At 46.4% G+C, this 26,646-nt stretch overlaps 2 protein-coding genes across 9 annotated transcripts in view; both read right to left on the reverse strand.

Annotated features, from left to right (window-relative positions):
- The window catches only part of NEO1 (neogenin 1), a 212,538-nt gene extending 205,880 nt beyond the window's left edge, over positions 1-6,658 (reverse strand). For 4 of the 8 annotated variants that reach the window (XM_080395150.1, XM_080395148.1, XM_080395145.1 and 1 more), the window contains exon 1: positions 5,908-6,657. In XM_080395150.1, the coding sequence (XP_080251276.1) occupies positions 5,908-6,433 (526 nt within the window). In that variant the 5' untranslated portion in view covers positions 6,434-6,657. Of the gene's footprint in view, positions 1-5,907 lie in introns of all 8 variants that reach the window. The other 4 variants (XM_080395152.1, XM_080395151.1, XM_080395147.1 and 1 more) reach the window with 2 other exon arrangements.
- Positions 6,659-12,716: 6,058 nt separating this feature from the next.
- The window catches only part of LOC308067039 (uncharacterized protein), a 62,141-nt gene continuing 48,211 nt past the window's right edge, over positions 12,717-26,646 (reverse strand). The window contains exons 4-9 of the mRNA XM_080395203.1: positions 24,261-26,636; positions 23,758-23,829; positions 23,486-23,554; positions 23,217-23,341; positions 16,703-21,086; positions 12,717-12,937 (exon numbers count right to left, since the gene is read on the reverse strand). Coding sequence (XP_080251329.1) covers positions 23,309-23,341; positions 23,486-23,554; positions 23,758-23,829; positions 24,261-24,413 — 327 coding nt within the window. The 5' untranslated portion in view covers positions 24,414-26,636 and the 3' untranslated portion in view covers positions 12,717-12,937; positions 16,703-21,086; positions 23,217-23,308. The remainder of the gene's footprint in view (positions 12,938-16,702; positions 21,087-23,216; positions 23,342-23,485; positions 23,555-23,757; positions 23,830-24,260; positions 26,637-26,646) is intronic.

Genomic DNA, 26,646 nt, shown 5'->3' on the forward strand with positions numbered 1-26,646 from the left:
ACTACACTTTGATGACACACAAAATAACTGAACCACCAAAATTTATATTATTTTAAAAAGTAATTCATATGAGCCAACACCTATGCAACGCACCAAGATCAATAGATTAAAATTACAAATGAAGAAATTCAGCCCAAGCTGAGCACCTGACTCTTCAATGGAAACCAGTACCAAGTCAGCTCCACAAACCACTTCACAGCAAAGAAAATTCACTGCTAATGTATGCAGAATGACGCATTTTGAAGGAAAAAAAGCTGTCTCCAACATGTAATTCACTGTTCCTACATCAACTTATCAAGACAAGATTTCTTACTGAATAACTATGAAAACTAGAATGCAAGAGGAACAGGAAGAATAAAACACTGTCACAATGTAGATTTACCAGTACATTCCTTGCTAAAAATGCCATACTCTGTCCTGGTCATGTCACAACTACAAACCAAAGCTGAACCAGGAAAGTTCAAAGACTGGCAATGAGAATCAGCAAATGCCTAAAAAAATATGTAAGTTTACATATTCGGAGCCCAGCAAGTTCTCAAGTTTGACAGCCCTTTCTGAGCAGCACCTTTAGGGATGCTAGTAGGAAAAAAAAAAAATAATCACAACCACATGTCCAATCACTTTCAAGTATCCCAAAACATCCAGAAGCAATGAGTAGAGTGATACTGTTTAGTCACAATGTAAAAAAAAAAAAAAAAAAATCTCCTTTTGCTTTGCAGTGATCAGATTTTAAAGGGACATTAAATGTTTTTCATTGAAATTAAACATTAAATCACTTTCCACACAACTCAAACATCTCATGGTTGTTACACACTCCAGGGAATTACCCAAACTCCCAACAAGGTTTAGCAGCAGAACATTGCCAATTCCTTGATTCCCTTTGGTAAGGACAGCCTTAATTTAAAAAAAAAAAAAAAAAAGCCATTTTTACTGATGCAAAAAGGGTTTATCATAAATTGATAGTCTGCTTCTTTTGTAAAATCAAGATAATCTTTTCAGCATGAATACTAAATAGTAAAAAAAAAACACCACACCAAAAAAACCAACAAACATTTAAAATTAAAGCACCCAAAAGACCATATAAAGCTAGGGTTTCAGTTTTCCTAAAGAGCTCTGCAGCTATACATACAAATTGTGCTTATGTATTTAGATGGAATTAATCCGGATTACCACTTTCATTTTGGCAATTTAACTGGAGAACTAGATCAATAGCATCCAATCAGTAAAATATGACTGTTGTTTCCACAGTGCTGAGACATTTTCTCTATTAAGAGCTGGTTTGCCTTTTTTTTTTTTATAAGATCAATAGCCTCAAAGCAATTACATTTAACTATTCAAGGGACAGAGATCTGTTGCAGCAAACAGCCTGAAGCAGCACCCCTCAATACCTGGGGCAGCACCTCTCCACCCCAAGCCCAGCGCACAAGCCAGGCAAGCAGAGCGCTGCCTCCGCTGCCATTTCCAAACACGTACTGCGATTTTGGGTTTTTCAGGGGTTGAACAACCAGTTCTTAACATTCATAGGAAAGTAATTCAACTTCAATACTGGTTACAAAATTGGTTTATCGCATGAGAAGCTGCAATCTTGGCCCTGTAGCCAGCTGAATTCTAATAGTGCAGCCCCTGAAATTCCTAAAATGCAAACTGGTTAAACAGAAGTGGCGTGAAGCCTCCCTTCCACTGACTGACATCTCTTGACACTAGGACAGATTCCTTATGGGAAGCTGGTATTAATCAGTTATTAGCAAGAATTTCAGTTATACCACCTCACAGACACTGCAAAGTGAAACTTCACAGAACTTGCATATATAAAAACATTTCATGTTTAGAAAAGTTAGCTACAAACATAATCAGCATGTTTTATACACTAAATTATTTCCATGCCAAACTAGTGATAGTACAAAGATTTGCTTTCAAACCCTTTATCATACTCAAGCTGGTGCTGCACAAGTTACATTCTGAAAGTAAAGGTTAAGAAACATATCATATTGCTCTTTGTGTAGTTTTCTTAAACTCCCACTCCATTTCCATGCTCACTTCTTATCAACCTCCTCTACTTGGCAATGCAGAAAATTTCAGTTAGGTGCCTACATAGTTTTCAGATTTCTCTGAAAATCTCTGGTTGAAGGTTAGTGCCTTAAAAAAAAAATCACAAAAACATTTTATCATCAGGAATAATCAAGTATTCTTATTTATATAAAGAAAAATATACCTTATGTATTTACTTAAATTGCACTGATAAGTTAGCAGGAGGTAATTTGACCAAGTTTGGTTTTTTTTCCCCAAAAATGACAATTTTTGTTTGCTGTTTTTCATTGTGGTAAATATTAGGCACAGGTGTGTACACACATCTTACAATTTTTAAATTGAAACACTAGTTTATTACTCTTCATAAGCAAGTCAAACCCATTTCTTAGATGACTAATAAAGTAAATAAATACATGCCATAAAAGCCGTATGCAACTTAGGCAGTTATCAGTGAGGACAAGCAACAATGCATCACCCCAGCCCCGGGGAAAGGCACCTTGATACACAGTTTATTAGAACAATAGTTCACCCTCACAAGAGCTACACTCCAGCATCAACAGACCTTTCCACCGTTGCTATTTATACGTGCGTATAAGCAGTGGTACTAGTCTCTGCACATGACAGGGGCTCTGAGCAATCAAATTGCTTCTATCAGATCATCTGCAACACCCAGAATACACAAGGCTGACATATACCGTATTTATACGAAACAGGAATATCAACCGCAGACCTATGCTTAAGTGCCTTGGGATGTAACCGAGACCTGACTACTTCTACTCTATTTTTAACTTGTGATATATTTAGAAATAATCAAGAAGTGCACACAAAACAGAAACAAATTAAGACCTTATGTTTCTAAGGAACCCAGATGATTTATGCTCCCATCTTCTTTAGCTATCTGCACACTACTCTCACACCCCAGAAGGAGCATCCCATACAGCAGCACATACTGCACCAATTATCCATAATCAACATGTCGCTAAAAAGACCTGTTCAGTTCTGGGAGGCTTGTGCAGCTTCCATGCCCACCAATTTCTCATTTCATTTGACTGTCAATTTCCAAAACTGCCAGTTTACCCTTTAACAACAAAAGATACTTCCAAGGACTTCAAGAATACCAGGGAGAGACAGAACAAATTTCCTGCTTCTGAATAATCTAATTCAGAATCTTAATGGTGTATATAGGTTATCACAGCTTTTCTATTAAAAATTAAAAGGGACACCAACTTCAATTTTATTCTTAATAATGCAATCCAGTATAGATCAAAGTTTTCACATTAATCTCAAGTCAGTTTCAAACAGTTACAAGAGGTAGATGCCTGTTCCTTACTACTGATTTATTTGGTTTTATTCCCTTAGCCAAGTAAAATATTGTCCTAATTCTAAAGTTAGTAGCTCATTGTACCTTACTTGCAAAACAAATAGACTAGAAAATATACTAAGGTTCATAGATACACAAATAAATGAAGTTACACAGTTTTTTCCTAAAATAATTCAGCTACACTCTTTTCTTCTTCACAGTGCAATGACTGGCTATTTATAGATGGGATCAAATGTCACTCAAACATACACGACTACAAAGAATACAGGCTTCCAAATCTCTTAACTTCTGCTCATTTATATCATATTTATCAACAGCAAAAGGTAAGTTTGTTGGGTTTTTTTTTTTCCCCCTCCATTAAAAACCCGCTGTTCTGGACACAGCAAGTAGCACTTCAGACTTGACAAGCAGAGTTGCAGTTCTCACAGCTAAAGCCCCATCTGGACCTACAAACTAGGTGCTCCTCAGCCCCTTTGGCCCCTTACACCAACCTAACAAGCCTCTTATGAGCATTCTAGAGGTCAAGCTGCACACAAAACATGGGACAGAAGATGGTACTGCCATTCTTGCATCTAAAACACAAAGGGGAGCACTTTCATGCATGAGGTGGAGCATCTGCACCAGACTCCCCTCCTGCGAGCAGTGAGGGACTTTTGGATGTCCCTCTCCCACTTGCCAAATATGAAAGTATGTGGAACATCCCCTATTTAAGAAAAAATAGTAATAATCAGGTGGAAAAGAGTGTGAATTAAGATGAACTCCCACTATGCATAAAGTATCTTATCTTCTTCGAGACAAAGAACCAAGAAAGCCTCTCCCTCCTCAGTCGCTGGCTCCCTCCAAATAACCTGCAACCAACACCCTCAGGGTTAGGGAAAGCCAGGCTCCTGATCCTTACCAGGGATGAAATGGGACAGTACCCCTTGCTATGGCATAAACGCACTTTCCACAAAAAGAGAAAGAGGAGAGAGTAGGAGTTTACCTGAACTTCCAAGATTTCCATAACGATACTTCTAAATTCCAGCGCTGATAAACAGTTTCAATTAAGGTTTTATTTTGCATGTTTGAGCACATCACTCCCCCTTTGCTGACTTAATTCACACATTTGGTTTCAACAGATAGATTTCACCTGTCAACTTGATTTCCTCAAACCATAAAAGTTTTTAAAGTAGCAAAGAGCAACCGACACAACCATAACTGCAGTGAGCAGATCAGTAAATACCGAAAAAGAATTGTCACATGGTAAGATTCTAGACATCAAAAAAGTGACTTATCTATTACACATACTCTGTAGATCTTTGAATCCAAGTACAGTATTTTTCAAAAGCAAAAAAAAAAAATTTATCTGCTTCAGACCTGGAATCTGCAAAGCTTCCAAATCTGTGCAACAGAATATGTGAATGAATATATTCCCTGTCAACAGGAGTCAGCATACATGGCTACACAAGTAGTATCTAAGATGAGAGCTACCACGGACGTTATTGCCTAACATGATTCGAAACAGGGCAATTACACCATTTAATATCAGAGTTTAATCATTCTCTCTTTTCCAAGATGCTAAAAACCACTTATTTGACCAGCAGTTCGGGTTTTTTTCCCAAATTCCACTTGCACAGAGCTTTCTTTTAATGTATCAGGACTCAACGTACAGAGGAGTATTTGAAAAAAAAAGCAACAACAACCAGCATTCAACATTCACGTCCAGATTTCCTTTCAAGCTTTCTACTACTTTGTTGCTGACAAGGAAAGGGAAAAAAGTTACTTTTTAAAGCCAGCATTTTGCAAAATGAGCAGATAACATTACTGCAAAACTAGGGAGCCTTCTACAGTATTAATGGTCTTTTACAAGGGCCTTTTTAGAAAGGCTTCTCACAGGCACGCGAGGCTTCACCTGGATGAGGTTACGTTTTTCATGGCCTATAAAGAATCGGGATTCAATCAGGGATCATTAACGGTAACAATGGTAAAAGGTGTGAGAAATACAGCCACTGAAACGCTGCCAGATCGCCCGTTTCTGGGCTACCGCGGCACGGCTGTGAGGCACGTTCCTCTCCCGCCGCAGGCTGCCCCGCCGCAGGCTGCCCGCCGCCCCTCCGCGGTGCGCAGCCCCCACGGCCCCAGCCAGCCTGCCGGCTCCCCCAGGCACGGCGCGGCCGCTCGCGCCCCAACTCGCTTCACGTGCGCTCCGGCGGCGGGCGGGCGCGAGGCGCAGCTGACGGACCGGCGGCAGCGCCGAGCGGCGGGGAGGGGACCCAGGTGCGCGGCTGCCCCCCCCCCCCCCCCCCCGCCAGGCGCCGACGACCGCCCGCGCGCGCAGGTGTGCAGTGGCCTCTGCCGGCGCGCGCCCCTCTCCGCGGCCGTGCCGCTGGCGCGCGAGGGGAGCGCAGGGACCGACCTCGCGGCCCCCCCGCCCGCGGCCCCCGGCGCGCGCCCCCTCAGCGCCGCCCGCCGCCCCCCTCACAGCCCCGGGCCCGCCGTGCGCCCCCTGCCCCGCGCCGCCGCCTTCGCCGCCCCCTCGCCCCCCGCCGCCGCTGTCAGGCTCTCGTCCGGCTCCCTACCTGTGGGGAGGCTCTGGGAGCCGCTCCGAGCGGCGGCAGCGGCCGGGTCCGGCTGCCCGAGGAGAAGGGCGATCCAGAGGGAGCCGAGGAGCCGCCCGGCTCTCCCCGCCGCCATCGCTCCGCTCCCCGCGCCCGGCAGCCGGGCACCCAGCGCCAGCCCCTCCCCCGGGGGGGCTCCTCCTGCCTGCCTGCCTGCCTGCCGGCCGGGGCGCGCTCCCCGCTCGTCCGCCGCCGGGCTGCGCCCCTGCGGCACCCCGAGGCGGCGGCCCTCAGCCGGGCGGCAGGGCTCGCAGCGCGGCCGGTGGGGCGGGCGGGAGCGGCCGAGGCTCACTCCATCGCGGGCCGGTCCCAGCGCCGGGCTCCGCTGCTCCCTCACACGGAGCCGGAGGGGCGCTTGCCGCGCGCTCCTCCCCTCGCTCCCTCCCGCTCCCGCCCCCCCCCACACCCCCCGGGCCCGCCCCCCTCCTCCGCGCGCATGCGCCCGCGCGCCCCTCCCTCCCTCCCCCGGCCGGTCGCGCGGAGGCATAGGCGCACGCGCGCTTTCCCGCCCCCACACACCCCCCGCGCGCCAGGTTTGCGCGCGCCCGCCCGCGCCTGCGCGCGCGCGCGCCAGCCTGCGCCGCCCGGGCCGGAGGGGCGCGCGCGGAGGGGAGCCTGTCAGCCCGCGCTGCCGGGTTCCCGCCTCAGCGAAACCACCCGGCGGGGTCCCGCGGGCGCCGCTGCAGAGCCCGTGCGCAGCCCTGCGGCACGGCACGGCACGGCACGGACCCGGACCCGGACCCGGACCCGGACCCGGACCCGGACCCGGAGCCGGAGCGCCACTGCCGCCGCTCTCGCCGCGCTGGGCCGGGGCCGTTCCAGCTCCCGCCGCAGTGACCAGGGAAGTTGCTCCCTGCGGGCCCCGCTGCTGCCCAGTCGGGCTGCCGCATTTTGCGGCAAGCCTGTGCCTCAGCAAACCAGAGGATAAGTAAATGTGGAAAAAAAGCCCGAACCTACTCCGCAAAGGCCCATGAACTGTATTTTCGTCCTCTTGGGGGTAATCAGTTTTACACAGCATTTGCCATTCAAATCCAAATCATTTGAATGCTGCATCGTTACCAGCCGGCTTTAGCCTGGCTGCTGGATCCGGTATCCTTACAAAGGGGACAATGAGAGCTATAAATATACATTCCTCCTTCGTTAATCATGTGAAGTGTACTCTTATATGTTTTTTCCATCTCAGCTTGTTACCCAGTAAATTATATTTTTACTATGTGCACGCTATCCTTGCTCATTTTATTATTAACTAATTGAATTGTCTCTTTCAGTACATAAATTATGTAGTACCAGGGCTCGAGAAGTGGTAACCCTGAGATAACCGCACCCCTGGGGCACTGCCAGCCGTGAAACACGGGTACATCCCCCTGAAAAGTCTGATTCTGTTGCAAAAATGTTTTAAAACTAGTTTTAAAAAAATTGTTCCAGAAAAAAACAGGCTTTTGCAATGCTAGCAGCGCTCCTGCTGAGGAACCCAGGACTGGTTTCAGGGACGTTTGCCCTGGTAACCTTCCTGCACGGGGCAAGGGTGTCCCCCTTGATGCAGGCACCGCTGGCTCCCCGAGAAATTATCCCTGATCCAGCGGGATTTGCAGATTTGTTTATTTAAAGGCTTTTTGGAGAGGCAGACGCTGACACATTTTGCAGTACACCAAAACGCAGGTGTGCATTTTGCTGTACATGCGGATGTAGAGAGATGTGCACGACTAATTAAATGTTGATATGACTACAACGTACCAGCTGATACAGGTGTCTGAAGTGTTTCTCATTGTGAAACTTGCTTCATTATTTTACAATTTTGTTTGGTGTTTCTGTCAAGAAACAGGAGTTTCATCCTCCACTAAAAATATCCCGAAGCATTTTCACAATGATGAATAATTACCTCCTGAGAGAAGGATGTTTGGGTTTCTCCACATCATGCTTTCAGAGTTACGCTGATATCTGATATGCCAGAAGGATTACCAGCAACGAACTGCAATTTATACTGAACATGGAAGCACTGATTAATAGGCAGGACTGTTCATATAACTCCTATTAAAGCTGGTTAGCAGTTCCCATCATAAAATCCTACCTTCAGTCACTTTTAATAGTGCCAGACTAACCACTATGCTGAAATTTAGGCATCTTAAGTTCATACCTCAGGTTAAATTATACACATTTCTTCTTTCGTTCCTTCTGTCAGGGATCTTTGAATCTGAAAACAAGGATGGTCACCTTGTCAGAGGTGCTCTCTCAATGCCCACCCTGACAAACCCCACTGCGAACCCTCTTTGCGCTTGGTGGGGGCCGAGCACCCCTCGCAGCATGGTCCTGCAGCAGCTCCCTGCGCACCCAGCACGTCACAGGCTGTGGGAGTCAGAGCTGGACCCGCAGTTCCAGTTCCCGGCTGCTTTGGACCATGCCAAGTCTGAAGGTAGGAAGGGTGAGCAGGGAACCTGTCCTTCCAGTCCTCTTGGGAAACGTGGAGCAGGAAGCTCCTCGAATAACAGGTGGTGGGGATGAGAACTGGATCCAGGACAAATGAATTGGCAGGCACAAAGAGTCTGGAGAAAAGACAGGTTCTCCAGGGCAGTGGAAGGGAACTGGGACTTGGAAGGGGAAACTGGGTCTGCCTGGAGGCAGGGATAAAGCAAAGCTCACAAGCAAGAGTCTGGAAGCCAGCCTGTTGGGAGAAGACTTAAAAACAGACTGGTAATGGGAGAAAATTGCCAGGAAAAGGACATGCAGCCCTGGAGGAATGGGGCAATCAAGACCAGCACGTTACCCGGCTAAGAGCTGAAGGAGAACTTGCCTGGCAAAGGGGATCAGAGGGGAGAGCTGGAGCAGAGTGTGGGAGCAGGACATGCAACCCCAAGGCTGAGTGTGAGATGCAGCAGCGGGAAGAGGGAATTCACAAAGGACAGGGATGTAGAAATGGGTATGACAGAGACTGAGGAAGGCAGATCAGAAACATGAGGGTTTAGGAACAGGAATGAAGACCACCTGGAAAACTGTCGTCTCTCTACTGGCAGCAAGTATGTGAAATACACTGAGACTGTACCTTGTGCCCTGCAAGAGCTGGACCGCAGGCAAACTACTACACTCCTCATACAGGGTAAGCTGCCGCGTTGCTGATGGCCTGCATTGATGTCAGCGCAGGATTAAATCGCTGAGGGATTTTTTAGGTTATCTCTAAATGGAAGAGAAATACACATATATTAAAACAGTAGTTAGGCGGCAAAGTAAACCACTCCCAAACTATGAAATACCAGAATAAAGGCTGCCAGTGCAAGAGGATAAGCCTGGCTCAGGTGCTGAACCAAGGTTAAGGAACCAAGGTAAGTGCCTAAACAATTTACACTTAATTTACTATAAAAATCAGATATAGGTATTTTGTATCCCTTGCAAGGAACCGTGGGGAAAGCAAGCCCAGCGCGGTGGCTAGGGTGGGCAACTGCTGCCCCGGGAAAGGGCTGCAGCCTCCGGACGGGCTCCTGTGGGATGCAAAGCACAGTGCTTAAACCAGGCTTCACAGCAATGCACTAATTGTGAAGTCTTTGGTTCCTAGCTGCCTGATTTGACATTTTGAAGTCTGATTTGCAGAACTGAAGAGCACTTGCAGGTGTATCTGCAGTAAGTGAGAATTTATTCAACTTTTGACTAAATTAGATGCTTTGCCATGTTATATTTTCTGACAAAATCAGGCCATGAGTATTTCTAATTGGGTATCTAAAATTAAAAATTATTTTTACTCTTTTTTTACTATTCTGTCTGTATGCCTAAGTTACTTATCTGTAATATAAGGGCAACCAGTTCTCACAACAGTGCTGAGAAAATGAATTAGTTTGTGAAGCGCCTGGATGCCATAGCGATGAGTACCACGGAAAAGCCCAGGAGGAAATGAATAAATCTGTCTTCAGAACAATATTTGAATAGCATGCAGTAAATAAAGCATGGGCCACACAGTGAACAGCAAGGAGAAAATAAAATTATTACTTAGTTAGCACAGTCTATTCTGTACAATGAGTGAGGCCGGGAACCTGTCGAAAGAACAGCATGTGAGCTAATTATAGTTAAATAGTGTATCATAGTGCAGATGCACAAAAGGGACAAATTACAGTTGCACAGGCCACCTTAATGCTGGTACTTCTAAACTCTTAAACCCCTGAATTAAAAAAAAATCACCCTTAGGCTGCCAACGTGTAATATACGCGTATAAATTATTTGCTCAGCCTTTAATAGTCAGAGACAATATATTTACCTCATCTACCTCACACACTGCTGCGTGGTTCAGTGGAAAAAGTGTTTTTCTCCTCTTGGAGGTATCTTAGCCTTACAGCCAAGTTTCAATGCTGCCACTCATGCATTGATGTAGAGTTTTAAATTCAAAATTTACCTTCTTTGGAAGTCTGTGCAGGATCATTGGAGACAGGCAGTGTTCTCCAGAGAGGGATCCAGAGGAGGACCTTTATTCCAGGGATTAAAATTTTGTCTTTTGCTTGAGGTGCTTCATATTTCAAACCAGCCTACTGGGGTTTTTTTGGTGCAGAAGCAAGGTTATGTTACAACAACAGCTTCAGTGATCTTTTGCGACTCCTCGGTCCCGAGGCTAGCACTGAGCCTTTCTGACTCCTGCTGAGATTTGGAACCACTTCAGAGCTGCTGTAAATTGCATTGGGTTATCTGTTGCCCACAAGAAGGGTGATGAAATTAGGATTGGACTGTTCAGTGGCCCTCTGGTTGTATCCGTTCTTCTGATCATGATTTCTCTATTTCTTAGCAGGATGCGAGGTAACACTGAATCGTTACACCGATTTATTGTTACCCAGAGAATTTTCCATTACTGGGCATCCTCTAGCAGCTGGTTAAGGCAATTTTGGGATAAGAAGGGGCTGCAGCAGAAATAAAGACCTGGCTCATTAAGTTTAAGACTTACAGCCATGAGATACCTTCAGTCTAATCTGCTGTGCTGCCTCCCGTGTGTAGGAGGCATCAGCTACATCCACAGACGACTCCTGGCAATGACGACCTGTCTGCTTATTCCTGCGCAGGTCTCCATACCGGCTCCAGCACCACAGTGCCCAGCGAGGTATGCTGTCTTTCATCACTCAGGAGGGACTAGATTTTTTTTTCATATTTATTGGTCACAGATGTGGGTTTGCAAACTGCTCAGAGGTTAAAAGTCATTCTTCTGACTTTGCAAAGCAAATTTTAGGTTACCAGGCCATTTGACAGAAACCCTCTAACCCCAGCAAATATTTATGTCATTCCTGATGTCAACAGCTAAACAATTCCAACTCCTCACTGGAGTTGGGTCATAAATGGAGGCAGGCCTTCTAATAACTAAGGTTAGTTCCCTGGGAAGTTTGAGAGGAAGATGGAGCTCCTTCGCTTGAGTCGGTGTTTAACAGAGTCTGAAATCCGAGCAGAGCAGTTGGTATGAAATGCTTTCAAAGGCTTCAGTTGCTGAGCAGAGGGAGCTGTTGAGGTCTAATTCAATGTTTGTTTATTTATGGATTTCAGGTGTAGACAGAGGGAACATAGAATCCCAAATGCAGGGTTTACTGAATTCAATCCACACTTTAAAGGAAAAGAGTAATGTATTTGTTATCAGAATGTGCATAATGATGTGGGATATGGCTGGCTGGGCATTCAGGAGAGAAATCCAGGTAACCCTCAAGGGGAAAAAAGCCTGATGTTATCACAGTCAACGGGATTTTTGCCATGCATTCAACCAGAGCGAGATTTAATCTCTGGAAGCCTGTCATGGGATGACACCCTGCCACAGGCATTCACAATGTTATCAGTGACACTTAGTCTGGTATTTTTCTCTGTTTGGCTGTTTGTCATATAGTCTTTGTTCTCAGATGTTCTCATTACCCGAGACACGCTGATAATTGAGTCTCCATTCTTCTTCCCCACTGGCAGTGCCCTCACCTTCCCGGTGTCCCACTTCTCACTGAGGTACTGTAACTCATCTTTGGACAGAAAGGCTTTTTGCACATCCAGTAAGAGAAGAGACAGATGGTCCATGCCCTCTCCTGTGAACAGGATCAGCCTCCTCTGCAGCTTAAAAACCACATAAACCAGACGAGGATTCCAGGTGGTGTTTATCCCAAAGCATTTCCAACAATCCCACAAGAATGTTAATTACTGACACCAACAATCTTGTTCTCATTCATATAATGGGAGTGCCTAGAGGTCCTACCTGAGGTTGGGTCCTATTGTGTGAGACACCGTAGGATCACACAACAAAAGCAAGTCCTTTCCCCAGAGATTAGCCTAGAAGGTTAGCCTGGCAGGGAGCTGGAAGGAAAGCAGAACCATGGAAAGGAAAGGCGGTGTGAGTCACCAAAGGTAGTGCAGCAGGTCCACCTCTCACATCTCCTGGGTCCTAGTGCTTCAGTGCTACATAAACTGTCACATTCTCTCCTGGTGTCTGTGCCAGTGAAGGCAGGGAAGTGAGACTGCAGCAGTCTGAGAGCAATTCAAAACGGAGAGGAAAAACGTGGAGAAAGGCTAAAGACAAAAGGAAGAGAACTGATACTTGGCACATAGAAACAGTCGTTTGCCTCTGGGCTTGGGGAATCAAAGAATCTCAGATCAGCAACAGAGGATGCCTGGAAAATATAGTCCATTGCTCCCGGTGACCTCAGCACACTTTACAGATACTAAATAAACCTCACCTCTGCCCACTGTGGCAGGTTACCTGCCTCAGCACAGCACAGCCCCATCACTTTTTTATTTCTTTTTCTTTTTTTTTTTTTTTTTTGTTTTTGTTACCTGATAGGTACACCTGATGTGTAGGGTCATGTGGCTGGAATCTTTCATTCCCCTTGTTCCTGGCACATGACAGTGCTCACCAGTTTGCCGCACACACGGAGCCCACACATGCTGTGCCAGGTGACAGCAGAGGCTAAGGCACGCTTCCCAGCGGCTACACAGCACTGTCCCCCTCTGCAGCTCTGGGACCCTCACGCTGGCCAGGGGGCTGGTCAGCTGCGCTCCTGGAGTCCTGGGAGTGGGAAGAAAAAGCCACATTACCTGCGTGAGATACAAATGGATCAGCCAGAGTTAGACAAGCAAGTCTCATGTATAAAACTTGAGAGCAGACAGATTCGACTGTTGCACCATCACCTACAGCTCCCAGAAGTGTCCTTTGCCATTGGCGGTCAGTCACACTGGCTGGTATCTCAGGCTACCACTTTAAATGTTTAAATCTGTATTTACATATACAATGATTCCAGGAGCCCCTGTTTGAAAACAGTGGCTGAAGTACCCCTCTGCTTTAAACTGACAGGTTTGGAATCCTGTGACAGCAGAGTAAATATGAACAACATCACCTTAGTCCACTAGTTTAACAGTTCAAAACCAGCAGCACCATCGTTACTGTGACATACTGAGGACAGGGACGATAATCTGCCAAAATGGGAAAGCATACTGACATGGGACAACAGGTCAGGACAGGGACGGAGTCCTGTTTGCTGTAATGAGCAGCTACCCAGTGCCTACATGTCTCAAGCAGTCCTTTAAAGAGAGTTTGGGGTCAGCTTCCTCCTGCTAGAATGCTCCTCAACACCTTGTCACCCTTTCAAATGCTGTGAAGGAATTTCCTATAAATACCATGAATCGTTCCTGGGAGAAATACTGGCCTTCTTCAGTTTTACCCTGTCATCTGAAAAAGGGACACACTCAAACAGTTGTAAAATTAGATTTTTCAGAACAGAACTTCATGTTCATGTATCATACTTTGAAGACCTCACTGTGCAGTGTTAGATGTAAATTTGTCTATGCATAAAAGTGCAGAGACCTGATTTGACTCTATCCCACAAGTTACATAGCTTGTTACTGATGCCATAAAGCAAGAGATCCAAGACGTCATTCAGACAGGGCTTCCACTCCCCAACCTCCTCAGGTGCCACTGAAGGATACTTGGAGTCCTGGAGGACTTGTCCTTTCCCAGTGACCTCCTGCCATGTGATCTGTGCACCATGAGCGCGGTGCCTCTCAAAGCACCTTCCTGCCAGGAAAGGCAGCAGGTCACGATGCCACGCCTGGGCATGCTGTGAAAGTCCGGGCAAGACCTTGGCTATGGAGTGTCAGGGGAGAGCATGGAGGTCTCTCTCCAGAAAGCAGCAAGTGATGCAGTCCTGATTTGCTTAGGAGAGGAACAAGCTTCTGTTCCCAGCAGTTTCTAGTCTGAAAGCAGAGCTACGCCTTGAATCATTCTGCATAAATTTTATTTTGAATCCTTTCTAGCCTCTTGCAAATTTTAAGCATCTCCAAAACCAGGGCAAATTTGCCAACATTTCTTCCTAGTTTTCAGCAGTCCAACTTCCTATCCCTATTAGTGCTGTCTGAATCTTCCTCAGATGCAGGACTGAGCAATGTGGAAACACAAGGACAGTTTAAAAAGAAAAGAATACATTTCATGCTGAGGAATGGTACAGCGCTGACAGCTCTAGCAGATAAAACGTGGGTAGCCTTCAAATAGGCAAAGTGTTTTACTTGCTAAAGCTGTCAATCTGGCACTTTTCACAGACATTAATTTTACTTTCTTTTTTTGTTTAAACATCCCTTCAGGGCAACAGTTCTGGAAAAATACCACCATTCTCCCACCTTTCCGTGCTCCTCTCAGGGGACTGGTGATCAAAGCCAGGAGAGCAACACATGCAACTCCAATGGGATATGAAATGCGGGTGATCACACCGTGAACCCTTGTATCTTCCTGACAGGTACGCTGCACATTGAGCACACCAGGATCTATATGTCTGCTGTCACAATGTGGTTTTACCACATATTTTTATTTCCTTAGTACCTGAATGGCAGCTTTAGAAATCAAATTACAGTCTGAGTGCTACAGGCTGCAGCCCCCTGACTGAGCCACTAAATCAGACTAATTGAAACAACAAATATGCCTGAATAGCAGTTCCTTAAGAAAATGTTGCCCTTACAACAAACTGCTTTTACTTCTAACATAACTTGACTGGACTTATTGACTGCTTGGTATTTCTGCTACTGCATTTGAAGTTTATTGATTCTAAGAAATATGAAATGAGTTTCAAAGAGGTCAGAATGTGACTTTGTGTCCAAGTGAGTCACAAAGACATTCAGAGATTCTGAATGGAGCAGAGGGAATTGCAGGAAACTAAAGGTTGCTAGTTCATACCAACAGAGATCAGTGCTTTTTGAACACCACTGCCCAAAGAGCATCCCGGCCTGAAGCAAGCGAAGGCACTTATTCACCTCCCAGCCAAGGTACCACCACACTGCAGATGTTGCCCAGGCTGTTGCTCCACCTGCTTCCCCCTCCACTAATGCACATTTTTGGGGGGATGCTCTTAGAGGACCAAAGGTTGAAATGGCATATCCTCCTTCAGTGTAGTGGGAGGCACGTGCTGGCAAGGAAATCTGGGAGGAAAATACTCTTACGCTATACAGGCAATGGACTTCTTGCGTAAAAGCAAGATACCTTTCATTCCCAAAGGAATTCAGCTAAAAAGGATAACTACCAAAAACTGGAGAGAATTTAGATGGCTGGAACAGATTTACATTGCTAAACGAGAAAGAGGTTAAGGCTATCAGCATCACCCTTCATTCCTCAAAGTACAGGAGTGCATATATTCAACAAGAAATCCATTTCTCAAAAAGACTCTCATTCCATGTTCAAAAACTTCAAGTGAGGGCTGAGAAGAAATTGAGGTTTACGTCTATATCATCTAGAATGAACATTTACATTCTATGAAGAAAAGAAATGGCATTTTTCAGCTGTGAGCCCTCTGAGGCAGGTAACAAATGCGATATATTTGACAGAGGAAGAAAAGCTTTCTTACAAATCTAATGTTTTTCTAGCCCCAAATGGCTGCAATCTGCCTCTAAAATCCTCTTTCAGGCTGATGCTTGCTTCATGATCTGTTACTTTTGTCTAAACCATCCTTTCAAACGATCGCCCAGCTTTTTCCTTCTGACCTCTAGCCCACTCACCAGACACCAGGTAGCGCTGACCTGACCCTTCTGGACTTGTCAGCACAGTATCTGCAGTGAGCCACTACTTCTCATGCTGCCAGGTCATTCCAAGAAGTACTGCTTTGGGAGAAGACAGCACAGGGAAGGCAAGGAATAGTATTACTGACATGCTTTTGATGTTTATTGCTACTACTGCTGTTAATGTGTGTTTTTACTGAAGAGCAGAACTCATGTATTATGCTTAGCCTAAAAAGAAAGCTGTAAAAAAGTTGCAGTGAAAGACATCAGGAAGAAAACCCTCCTATAACACTCCTATTCTCTTATTCATTTTTGTTGTTGTTGTTGTTCTTGAAGTGTTGCATCCAATTTCTGGCAAAGGTAGTGGTCTGTGGGGTACAGTGCCTGCAGATGACTCCCGAGGAAGCACCTGCTGTGTGCAGGCTGCTGCTGCAGGAGGTGAGAGCTCTGGCCCCGAGCAAGGCAAGCACCGCACGTGGCAATTCCCACACCAGGAAGATGAAGGCGGCAGTCTTGTTCCTGGCTACAGTCAGTTCTGACGTATGAGAGGTTTCACTAAACTTCAATTGATGCAGATGAATGATGCCTACTGTGTTAGAAGTGACCAAGCTAAGATATCTTGCACTTCACCTAAAAATGACAGATACGTACAAAGGACTAAGCACAGAAAGCGCTGTGATTCTCTCCCCTGAATAGTTTATTTGCAGTGTTGAAAGGCTAAGTGAACTCAGGTAAGAGAACGGATCCTGATTAGATTTTGGAACAAACCACTCAAAAGTGGATTTTTTTTACTCACAGTTAACATGGGCATCAATGAGTCCAGTACTGGATCTGCTGCACCGCAGCAGCTGCCTTGGAGACCGCCTCCAGGCTGAGGGTCTGAGGTCAGTGAACCAACCTGTTAAAACAGCACTGGAAAGTCACCATGTCTACACTAAAGCTGACTGACAGAAGAGAGATCCAATAACCCAAGAACCTACAACAGAAGGGAGTCGGGTAGAGACCTGTAGTGTTCCGCAGTCTGCAAAAATGCGCAATGGAACTGAACAGTGGGGCGAGCAACAGAACCAGTCCCCACCTTTGGGAAAAGACAGGGTAACTCAAGGGGCGATAACAAGGATGTGTGAACATCAGCACAGTGGTCAATGTCGACAAAATCCCCCTTTGAAGTACTTCATGGGCCTGGGGTGGGTGGGATGACGCTGCAGCAGGTGAGCAAACCACAGCCTGAAAGATAAATGGATATTAATTCATTGCGAGTTGCACACCAACTTATGCAGTGCTAGGAACTTAATTCACACTCCCAAAAAAGCTACAAGCAGACTCTTGAAATTGAGCAGCGGGTGAAACTACTCTAAGTCAGCACTTACAGGGGGGATCTTCTCTCTGACCAAAGGAATCCACTGATCAATGTATGGGAAAACAACAGACAGCGAAAGAGACGGTCTGGAAAATTAGCAGCACATATACTTGTGTTGAAAAGCCTTGTCCACATTAGAACATCTTCACCAGGGTATCTGAACAAGAGAATGAGGATTAAAAAATAGGAAAGCCTGCACAGGGTGCTAAGTAAACCTGAATAGAGCACACCCACCTTAAAGCTCATCTCCTACAGCAAATTGTTATGTGGCATACAGCGGACACCAGAGGAAGGGGTGAAAAGCCTGACAGTTCTGGAAAGATAAGAGGAAATGCAGGACAGCAAGTAGACATTCATAGGTCACCAGAGAAAGGGGAAAAAATGCAACCCTTTGTGATTACAGTTAAGCACAAATAAATATGTAGGAAAAGAACATTTTCTGTTTCCTGCAAGGAGTAGTTTGCAGGGAAATGGCCTATGCCAAATATTTTTCTCTGCTGGAGGCATCAGCAGGGTTCTGACAGGCACGTTAGGAAAACAGACCATACGTCTGTGCATATTCAACAGCCCCTATGGGAGACATAATTTTCTCAGGCTGCCGTTTGGGTTGTCTTTGGCACTTGAACTGCTTCATGGGCTTTGATAGCCTAAGATGGGTGTAGATGATGTTTTGTTCTGAGGGAAAAGAGTAGAAGCACATGACCAGAAGCTCTGATCAGCTTTTGAAAGACCCAGACCAGCAGAACTCAACCAACAAAACTCCTTTGTAATGGAAATGTCATACCTAGGCATGAAATTAGAAAAGCAAAGTGTACAAGCAGATTACATCAAGATTGAAGTCATCCCCAGTATTCCTGCCCCAGCAGAAAAGGATGCGAAGTCAAGATTCCTTTGAGTAGTGAACCATCTGCCCAATTTAGCTGCCCAAGCAATCAATGACACACATCTTTATGTGCAAGACAGTTCAGTAGACCTAACATACAGATCTTCACAAGGAAGCTGAAAGGAGCTAATTAATAGTCCCAGATAAACAGAATTAAGTGCAAAACTGGACATGTACCTTTACAGACCGGTGCTAACTGAGCTGAATTCTCTTCTTGCACTCTCACTAGCGCTTACAACCCTTGTGAGGCATAAACGCTTACCCGAAAAGCATTTGCTTTCCACTTTTTGTAAAGCACTTGTAGGCTGTCTGCTTGAATGTTTCATCAGATTTCAATTAGAGATAGTATTAGACTTTAATTACAGTCTTCACTGTTTTGGTTTTGGTCTCCCTGTCCCATTCCAGAGGAGCCCAAAGTGACACCTTCCTATCCTTCCTGCTACGATTGCTAGGAAGTGAATTCGACAGTAAGTCAGACCCTGCTTACACTGCAAATTGGCCAGCTCTGTTCTTGACAGCAGGGTTGCCCTGTTCACAGTGGTTTGAAACCCTCTGGTGCCCTGAACACCAGAGAGGTAATGACTGTTGTTCAAAGTTAACACACAAATCACTGGGCAGGGGGAGAGAGACGCTGAAAAGCCATGCAAATGTTCTTTGTTCCCAGGAGGCGCAGCATAAGTGACCTCACAGGAGCTTAAGGAGGCGTTTCAAGGCTACCCTGGAACATGGGATGCTTTCTGGGGCATCACAAACGCCAAAGAAACTTCTTTCTTTAACTGCTTTGCTAATTACCACCGCTGTGGTATGCAAAGGGGACACCAAAGGGCAGAGCCTCTGCCATGAAGGCAAACACTTCTTCGGTAAGCTGAATATACTGAACAGCCCAAAAGAGCCAAGCTGCACAGGCCAGGTGGGTGTGCAAGCAGTGAGCCTGTGAAGGTGTGTATGCTGAGACAACACCTAGAAGGGCAGCATCTTCCCCTTTGAGCCTGCTCACTTTCTTAATTATCCTTCTGTAAGCATAGAATCATAGAGTCATTATACAGCAATAGTAAAAATCTTGCTCCCTTTGGAGAAATACCACTGCAGAGCAGAAGTGGATAATGTGTATTTTCCACCAAGGCCTATATAATAGCAGGAAGGGCACCCCACCCATCAGCATATACCCACAGGAGCTAAGGGCAATTTGGCCTTTTCTAGAAAAGGTAAAAAGACATGAATTTACTTTGAGGACTGGACGGCACATGGCGTTCTGCAGTCATGCACTGGGTATCTACCAGCACAGATGGCCAGGCCAGTGGAAGCACCTACTGACCTACCGTCCTCCTCCACCAGACCAGTTCATTTTGACCCAAATAATTCAGGGAGAAATGCCAGTCAGTTCTGCCAGCAGGTCAGCAGGAAAGGTCTGTCTGGGAAGACATACTCCCAAGTGCCTGTGAGAAGGCAAGGAAGAAGCTGAACATTGAATATGCAGAGTCTGCCATGCATAGGCAGCTCCTGCAGCAGGGAGAGCTGAGAGCAGGTTTTTCAGGATCATGACTTTGGACTAAGGTGCCTAAATTTTGTGTGGATTTCATTTCAGACATCCACTTGGATCTAGCCTTAAATGTCCCTTTATTCCTGTGGAGAACAGCAATACTTCCACGGTGTTCCACAGTGTCACTGTTACACTCGGTAATCCCTCTTCAAGACTGAGGGGTGGAAGGTACTGCACAAAAAAGCTTTTACTTTGTGAGTAAAAGTAAGGTAAAAGGGGACATCAAATAACAAAGCCAGCCTGAAGACACTGAGAGGGTTCAGAGAGATGCAATATGCTTCAGAAAGGTAAATCTTGGGCTTGAGGGCTGCCACTGTCTGGGGCCCCTCAGCAGACACGACTGCCTTGGCGCTGCACAGCTCCGCGTGCTGCTCCTCAAGCAAGGTCTCTTGGCTCCAGTTCTCTGAGGTGCCTGTCTATGTGCAAGCTAAAGAGCATTAAAATCTTCCAGAGGACAACCGTGAGACCCAGCCAACATTCCTCTCTTCAATAAATAAGTTTCTAGCATAGGCGGCTCTGTGAATTATTGCGAAGCACATAATAGTCCCTGTATTTGCCTACACAATCACTGCGCTCCCCAGATCTAACTCATTACTGTGCTTAGCGAAGCGCTTTGAACTGCCTCAAGCATGAAAAGCACCATATAAGAACAGATTTTATTCTCATAAAAAGGTATTAAGGCAAGTTAGAGGCACTATTGACGCACATGATATGTTAAAATTGGCAAATGTTCACAACGGCAAAATCCAGCTTTGCACCTCCAGCTGGAGGGTACCTGTGTGCCGAACCTGAGCGCGTCCTCCCTGCCCGACAGCGCTCCCAGCTCCCGCAAGCACCCTGGCTGCCCGAACCCCCCAGCCTCCTAAACACAGCCCTTCTGCTTAGGAGGAGAAGCAGGGCTGCTTGATTTTAAAGGGAGACATGAACCCCTGGCCAGTATCTGGCATTATCCAGTTGCACCTCAGTCTTCCCTGACCATCATTCCCCCACCATCACTTCGGTCACCGTCGCAAGACAACCGACACCTGCAGGGATCACAGCTGCATCCCTTGCACCTGAACTGGAGCATGTGGCACCCTTTGCACAGCTGTCACGCCAGCTGCGCTGTGACCTACAGCACCCTCTGTTGTCCCCGTGCTGGAGCTCACCCAGCTCCTCCTCCCTACCAGCATTATGCCTTTCCCATCTCATTTACTGTCTTCGGAAAAGCTGTCAGGCCACCACGGTGGCACCAGCCTGTCCTGGTCTGGGCTCTCGCTCCCTGCTTGCTGGTCTGCCAGATTCGTTTATTTCCATCTGTGAAATGGAGGGACACTGTAGGTATAGAACTGAGATAGCTGAATTCCTTCTTGAGAGGAATAGGTAGAACTCAAATAGCTTCTCCTGACCCAGAAGTCCTGGAAAATAAATAATCTTTGGAAGTGTCAGGTCATTCATCTACACAGGAGTCTTTGTATCGGTGCTGTGCTTAAGGATGTTATCAGAGAAACCAGGAATGTTCTTGGGGTTGCCGGGTAGTGGGCAGAACATTTTTCACAAGCCCACACAAAAATGTTGGGTTGTCCCAAGCCAATATCATGTCCCAAAAGGACATCAGAGTCAGCACTTTCCCTGCTGTAATTACCAGCAACCAAGATAAATACATTAAATAATAATGGAAATATTGAGAAATAACAAAAAGTAACACAGAAACCACAATGGTATGTGCTCACAGGCACATGGGCATGCACACGTGTACAGTCTGTCCAAGGGACATCCCAGATCCTTGCTCACAAGCTACATTCAACTCCTGAAACTTTCCTCTGTCTTGAATTCCTTCTGTAAAAAGGCAGCCTTGAGACTTGGAGGCAAGAGCAGGTGATGGAAAGAGCGAGCAGAAACCTCTGAAAAGCTGAAGCACTCAAGGCTTCCTACACCACAGGACTGAGGAAGGGGGAAGGCGCGTGCGCTGGTACCTTCCCCCAAGGCCGCACACCAAGATCCCAGACCACTTCTTTGAGCGCTCAGGAACTCAGTGGAGTCAGAGCCTCGGGATTTAACTCACAATGAACCTACACATAAAAGATCCACCCATAAGGAGAGGTTACCAGGACTTGCAAGAACCTGACTATAGATGCAACACGGGGCGCCACTGCAGCAGCCATGTCGAGGGCGAACATTTCTGGAGAAAGGACCTGGTGAGTGCAGCGTCTCCGTGGCCCAGCGTACAGCAAATATTGCCTGAGAGCTTTCGCTTCAAGTGCACACTAAAAGGGTTTTTATATTTCTCAATCTGGTTAAATTTTCTTGGCTGCCTTCCACTCTACCCACAAAGTGCTGCTGGAAAAGGAGGAAACTCTTATTCGTATGCACCAAGATCGGCAGTTTTCTTCCTCCATGCAATGACGACCTGTTCCATGGAATTTTAATCCAGCAGGTCCCTTGCTGTGTCCGGTGGCCTGATCACCACTGCTTTAGCTGAGCATGAATCCAGCGGATTGAGCGTGGTGTTAGTAAGTAGGAAGAGACCTGGACTGGCGATGTGTCACACAGCTTCATCTTTAGGTCCTTCCTGACGGGAGAACTTGAGAATCAAAGATGTTCCACCAAACCTACTCATCCAACTACTGGAGCACTTTGGAAATGTGATATGGATCAGGCTAACACCCCAAGCTTCTCCCAGAACAGAACATGAGTGTGCAGACATGGCACTTTTGGGAAGCATCAAGAACCAGACAGATTAGCTTTGTGGCTTTTGTTAGTTGGTCCTGACTTGCTTTTGACTACTTGCCTGCTCACTATTAACACCCCACGGTGCAGTTGTGTCTGACATCCCTATAACAAACCCTGATTTATATGGCCTCACACAATTCCTCCTCCTTTGTGTGGCCTTGAGAAGAGCGTAACAAGCATAATAAAATGGAACCCATTTAAATCAGTCACTACCAAAGGAGCAGACATCTTCAAAGAGCGTTATCTTTGTGGATCAACCTTCACCCTTCCTGAATAATCAGTGTTTTTTAATGAAACATAGCTTTTTGGGGTTTGGCAGAGGCAGACAAATACTTACTCCAGTGAGCAGACTTAAAAAAAGGTGAAAGCATGACTGAAATTCACAGAGCTACAGAATAAAGGAGAAAAGATCCAGAGAAAAATCAAATGTGCTACATTCATCACTCAATCATTCAATTACACGTACTTGAGCAGCTGTCCAGTGAAAGGAATTCAAGCTCCCTATTTTACAGCACGTTTCTGAACATCTCTGATGCTTTTCCACATGGCAATGCAGCAGATGAGCTGTACTCCTTTCTATACCTATTGCCCATAGAAAATCTGCAAACCATCAGCATTGATGCTCACAGATTTAGGCTCCATGTCATAATACACTCTGCCTCCAAAGCATGTCCACTACTTAATGCATGGTTTGCTGTAGGAATGTGGTTTTTCTTTGGTACAATGTGAACACTACAATTATGTGCTGCATGTGCCAAATAGGCAGGGCTGGGTGGGGAAAGAGAAGGGAGGCTTCAGCTCAGAAATGATAGTACCTATTTTTGGATCCCGAAGCCAAGCTGTGCAGCTCCCACTCTGTTCTGATGATCCAACACGTATCATTCTAGATGTCACCAATCCCAGGCAGTCACAACGGTTTGGCGTGCTGAGCTTCAGCATCCTGGGGGAGGGAAGAAAAGCAGTGATTTTTCTGAAGTCTATGGCAGGAACAAACTGTATCATGGTAACTGTTATTTTATTATTAATATTTAGATGAGGTTATTTTTCAGTCTGCACATATCATGACAACATAGGAGATACATACCTGGCTCTTACCTGTCTGACAGCCCTCCACCAGAATGCAGCAGGACGTCCCCTTCTTTGAAACATCTACCTGTTGGGCAACCGTGATGTTTTTTTAAGATCGGTTAAACACATCGCAGGACCAAATGCCCTCTGCTCCCTGCTGCCTGGGACACATAGAATAGGATCTAGCTGGAGTAAATCATGTCCCATGTCTGTTTTACATAACTACAGTGTTTACTGGGGGTTGCACTGTATTTTCACAGCACTCCAAGTGCTACGGTCCCCACTTACCCTAAAGATCTGGCCCACAAGCAGTTGACCACACATCTGCTGTGCAGCAAGAGCTCTCTGCATGCTTTTAACCTGCAACAAGCGTAAGACAGGGTTAGCTTAGTCCTCCCTCAACAGCCCCCCAGTGACAACTTATTCATGTACCAGAATCCTCAGACAGCACAAGCCAAAGTCTCTGCTCACGCCACCTGCTGCAGGTAGCCTCAGGAGGTTCTCACAGCCTCATGGCTGTGCTGAGAGGCAGTGCAGGGCAGCCTTGTGAAGGAGACAGTCCAAATCCTCTCCTGAAACTCAACACAGCCTGGGCACCTCTCTTCACAGCTGAAGGGGCTCCCCACAGCCACACCACCTTCTCCCTCCTGCCACCACCCATTCAGTCCTGGACACACAACTGTTACTGGAGTGGTGTGACAAATCCAGATGGGAAACTGTTTGGCATATGGCCCCACAGCTATCTGCACAGAGAGGGAAGACAAGGTGGAGGGGGAAGAAGGGCAGCTTACCTTAGCAAAGAAGCTGCTGCTGAACACAGCCTCACTTGGGCTTCTCTGATGGGCAGCACCTATGGCAGCTGGAGCCATGCCAGCACTCTTCGGGAAAACAGGGAACCAAAACACAGTCTTGCCGGTTTTCTGCTCACCTACCCGCAGGAACATCTTTTGTTTCTTCAGCTGCTTGTCTTTGTTACATTATCCTGCAGTGCAGTCTGCTATCAAGTAATCAGAAACACACACATAACAGTTTCTCAAAATGCCAGAGCATTCATCTTTAGAAATGTAACAGTGAAAGGAAATGACACCATGTAGGCACCGTAAAAAAAAACGGTTCACTATATTTAAAAAAAAAAAAAAAAAAAGTTACATTCTCAGTCAAGGAACAAACCAATATGAATAATCACACACAATCACATTTTGCAGCCATGTAAGTATTTTTATCTTTGTCTCTCCCAAACATCTGAAGAATATGAATGGACATCTGAATCCTTCACATGAGAATAGCTCAACTAGCACTGAGAGAAAACACGCAGCCATGTATTGATCTGAAAGGACAGAGCGAGTTCAAACCTGAGTTAATGGTCCCTGATCTCGGACGGGGCTTGGCAGAGCTCCCTAGCCGCAGGACCAGCCCCATCCTGGGTCACTGGTGCAGCCTGCGAGGACTGCAGCTCAGTGCTTTTAAACAAAGATTGGCCGAAGGAGCACAGCACCATTTCATTTAATCACAGTGGAGTTTTGGTATCCACAGGAAAAAATCCTGGAACCGGAGTGTATTTTATTGATCAGTGACTACAGAGTGGTATAAAATGTCTGCACTGCTTCTTTCCATTCCAGCCTGTGCCTTTGAAGTCATGGCAACAGCTTTTGGATTCGAATCCTCTGATGAGACTCCTTGATTTATTAGGTAAAACATCTGGAAAAAATGAAGACTTGTGGCAGTGTAAATCCTCCAGAAGGAGCGGAGAGAGGTTTCATCTGAACAGTACTCCTGTCAAAAAGCAAGGAAACCTGAGCCCTGGCGACTAGAGGCTGCAAAGCTGTGCCCAGTGGCCCAGCCAGCGGCAGGCAGGCTTGGCGCAGCCCGCGGGCAGAGGAATGCACACCAGCCAGCAGCCCGGTGCCCCAGCTAACTACACAGGTTTCATACGCTCTTGCAGCTCGAATGTCGGTAGCAATTCTGCCCTTGACATTAACAAGGTAGCACCTGTTATAAATCACGGCGTACTGTGGGAGCAGTACGAAATGTAAAATACCTGCCTCTCTCCCTCAAAGAACAAGGCAACGGCGAAATGCAGATGGGGCAGAAACACGGGGCTCAGGTCACCCACGCTGCATTGCTGTGATGAAGAGGGGTGTCAGGGTGCCTGTTCCCCAGTTACAGCAGTCCATGTGAGTAAAGGAATGCAGGAGAAGGGAATTACCAGCCTTGGATAGCGCTGATTTGAAAGGAATAAAACCTGTACAGGTAACACACAAGGAGACAGGCATTTTATGAGGCGGATTTCTTTTTTTCTTTGGAACCAGCCCTGAAGTAAGGCCAAAAAAAATAAAAAGAGAGAAGAAAGGGAACAGCAGGAACAGCTTGCTGTGCTTTGGAGTTTTTTTAGCCATTTGCTAATGGCTTCTTCTATGGAACGTGTGTGCGGGGGCACATGTGTGTGTGCATCTGTGCGTATCTGTGTAAGGTATTTGTTAGATGAGGGCAAAGCTAGAAATCGCGGAGGTACTTGACTCAGAATTATTCACTCTCTCTGCCTCTGCCATACAACAACCCATGTTCCAAATTTCAGAGCTCACGCTCCAGGGAAAATCCCCAGAGAGCCATCTTTTGACAGTTATTTTCCCATCTAAATCCCCCTTCCAGCCATTTGAATAATACAGTTCAAACACTAGCCCGAATGCCAATGTTCTTTTTGGAGGGGGCGTAGGATCAGCAGAGGAGGGGGAGTTTGGGGAGTATTTTTTTAATCAGATAAATTATTGCTGGGAAACCAGCCACTTCTCTCCATTCAATTTATACTCTGTGGGGAATCCATCTAATACCCCTTCTCTTAGTGTGAAGCAGGACCTGCGAGATGCTGCATCCAGCCAGGGAGGCAGGCAAAAGATGGGATGGAGTACAGGGAACGAACGAACAACGGGAGGAAGGGGCTGTGCAGAAGCCAGCGGACAAGAAGGACAGTCAAAGGGACGTGAACGCACCTCCGCAGACAAGGGAGGAAAGGAGAAAATGGTTTTGCTCGTTTCTCCGCTGGCAAATTGGAGTAGGCTCAAGCACGGGCAGCGTGGGCTGGGAGTGGGACGAGATGGCTCTGAGCTTCAGGGCTGACGTCAGGAGCTGTCACCTGCAGGGAAGTGGCGCAGCTCCAGGCAGGTCCGTAGCTGCGAGGGA

The sequence above is a fragment of the Falco punctatus genome (assembly GCF_963210335.1).
Source record: "Falco punctatus genome assembly, chromosome: 7".
Classification (NCBI taxonomy): Eukaryota; Metazoa; Chordata; class Aves; order Falconiformes; family Falconidae; genus Falco; species Falco punctatus.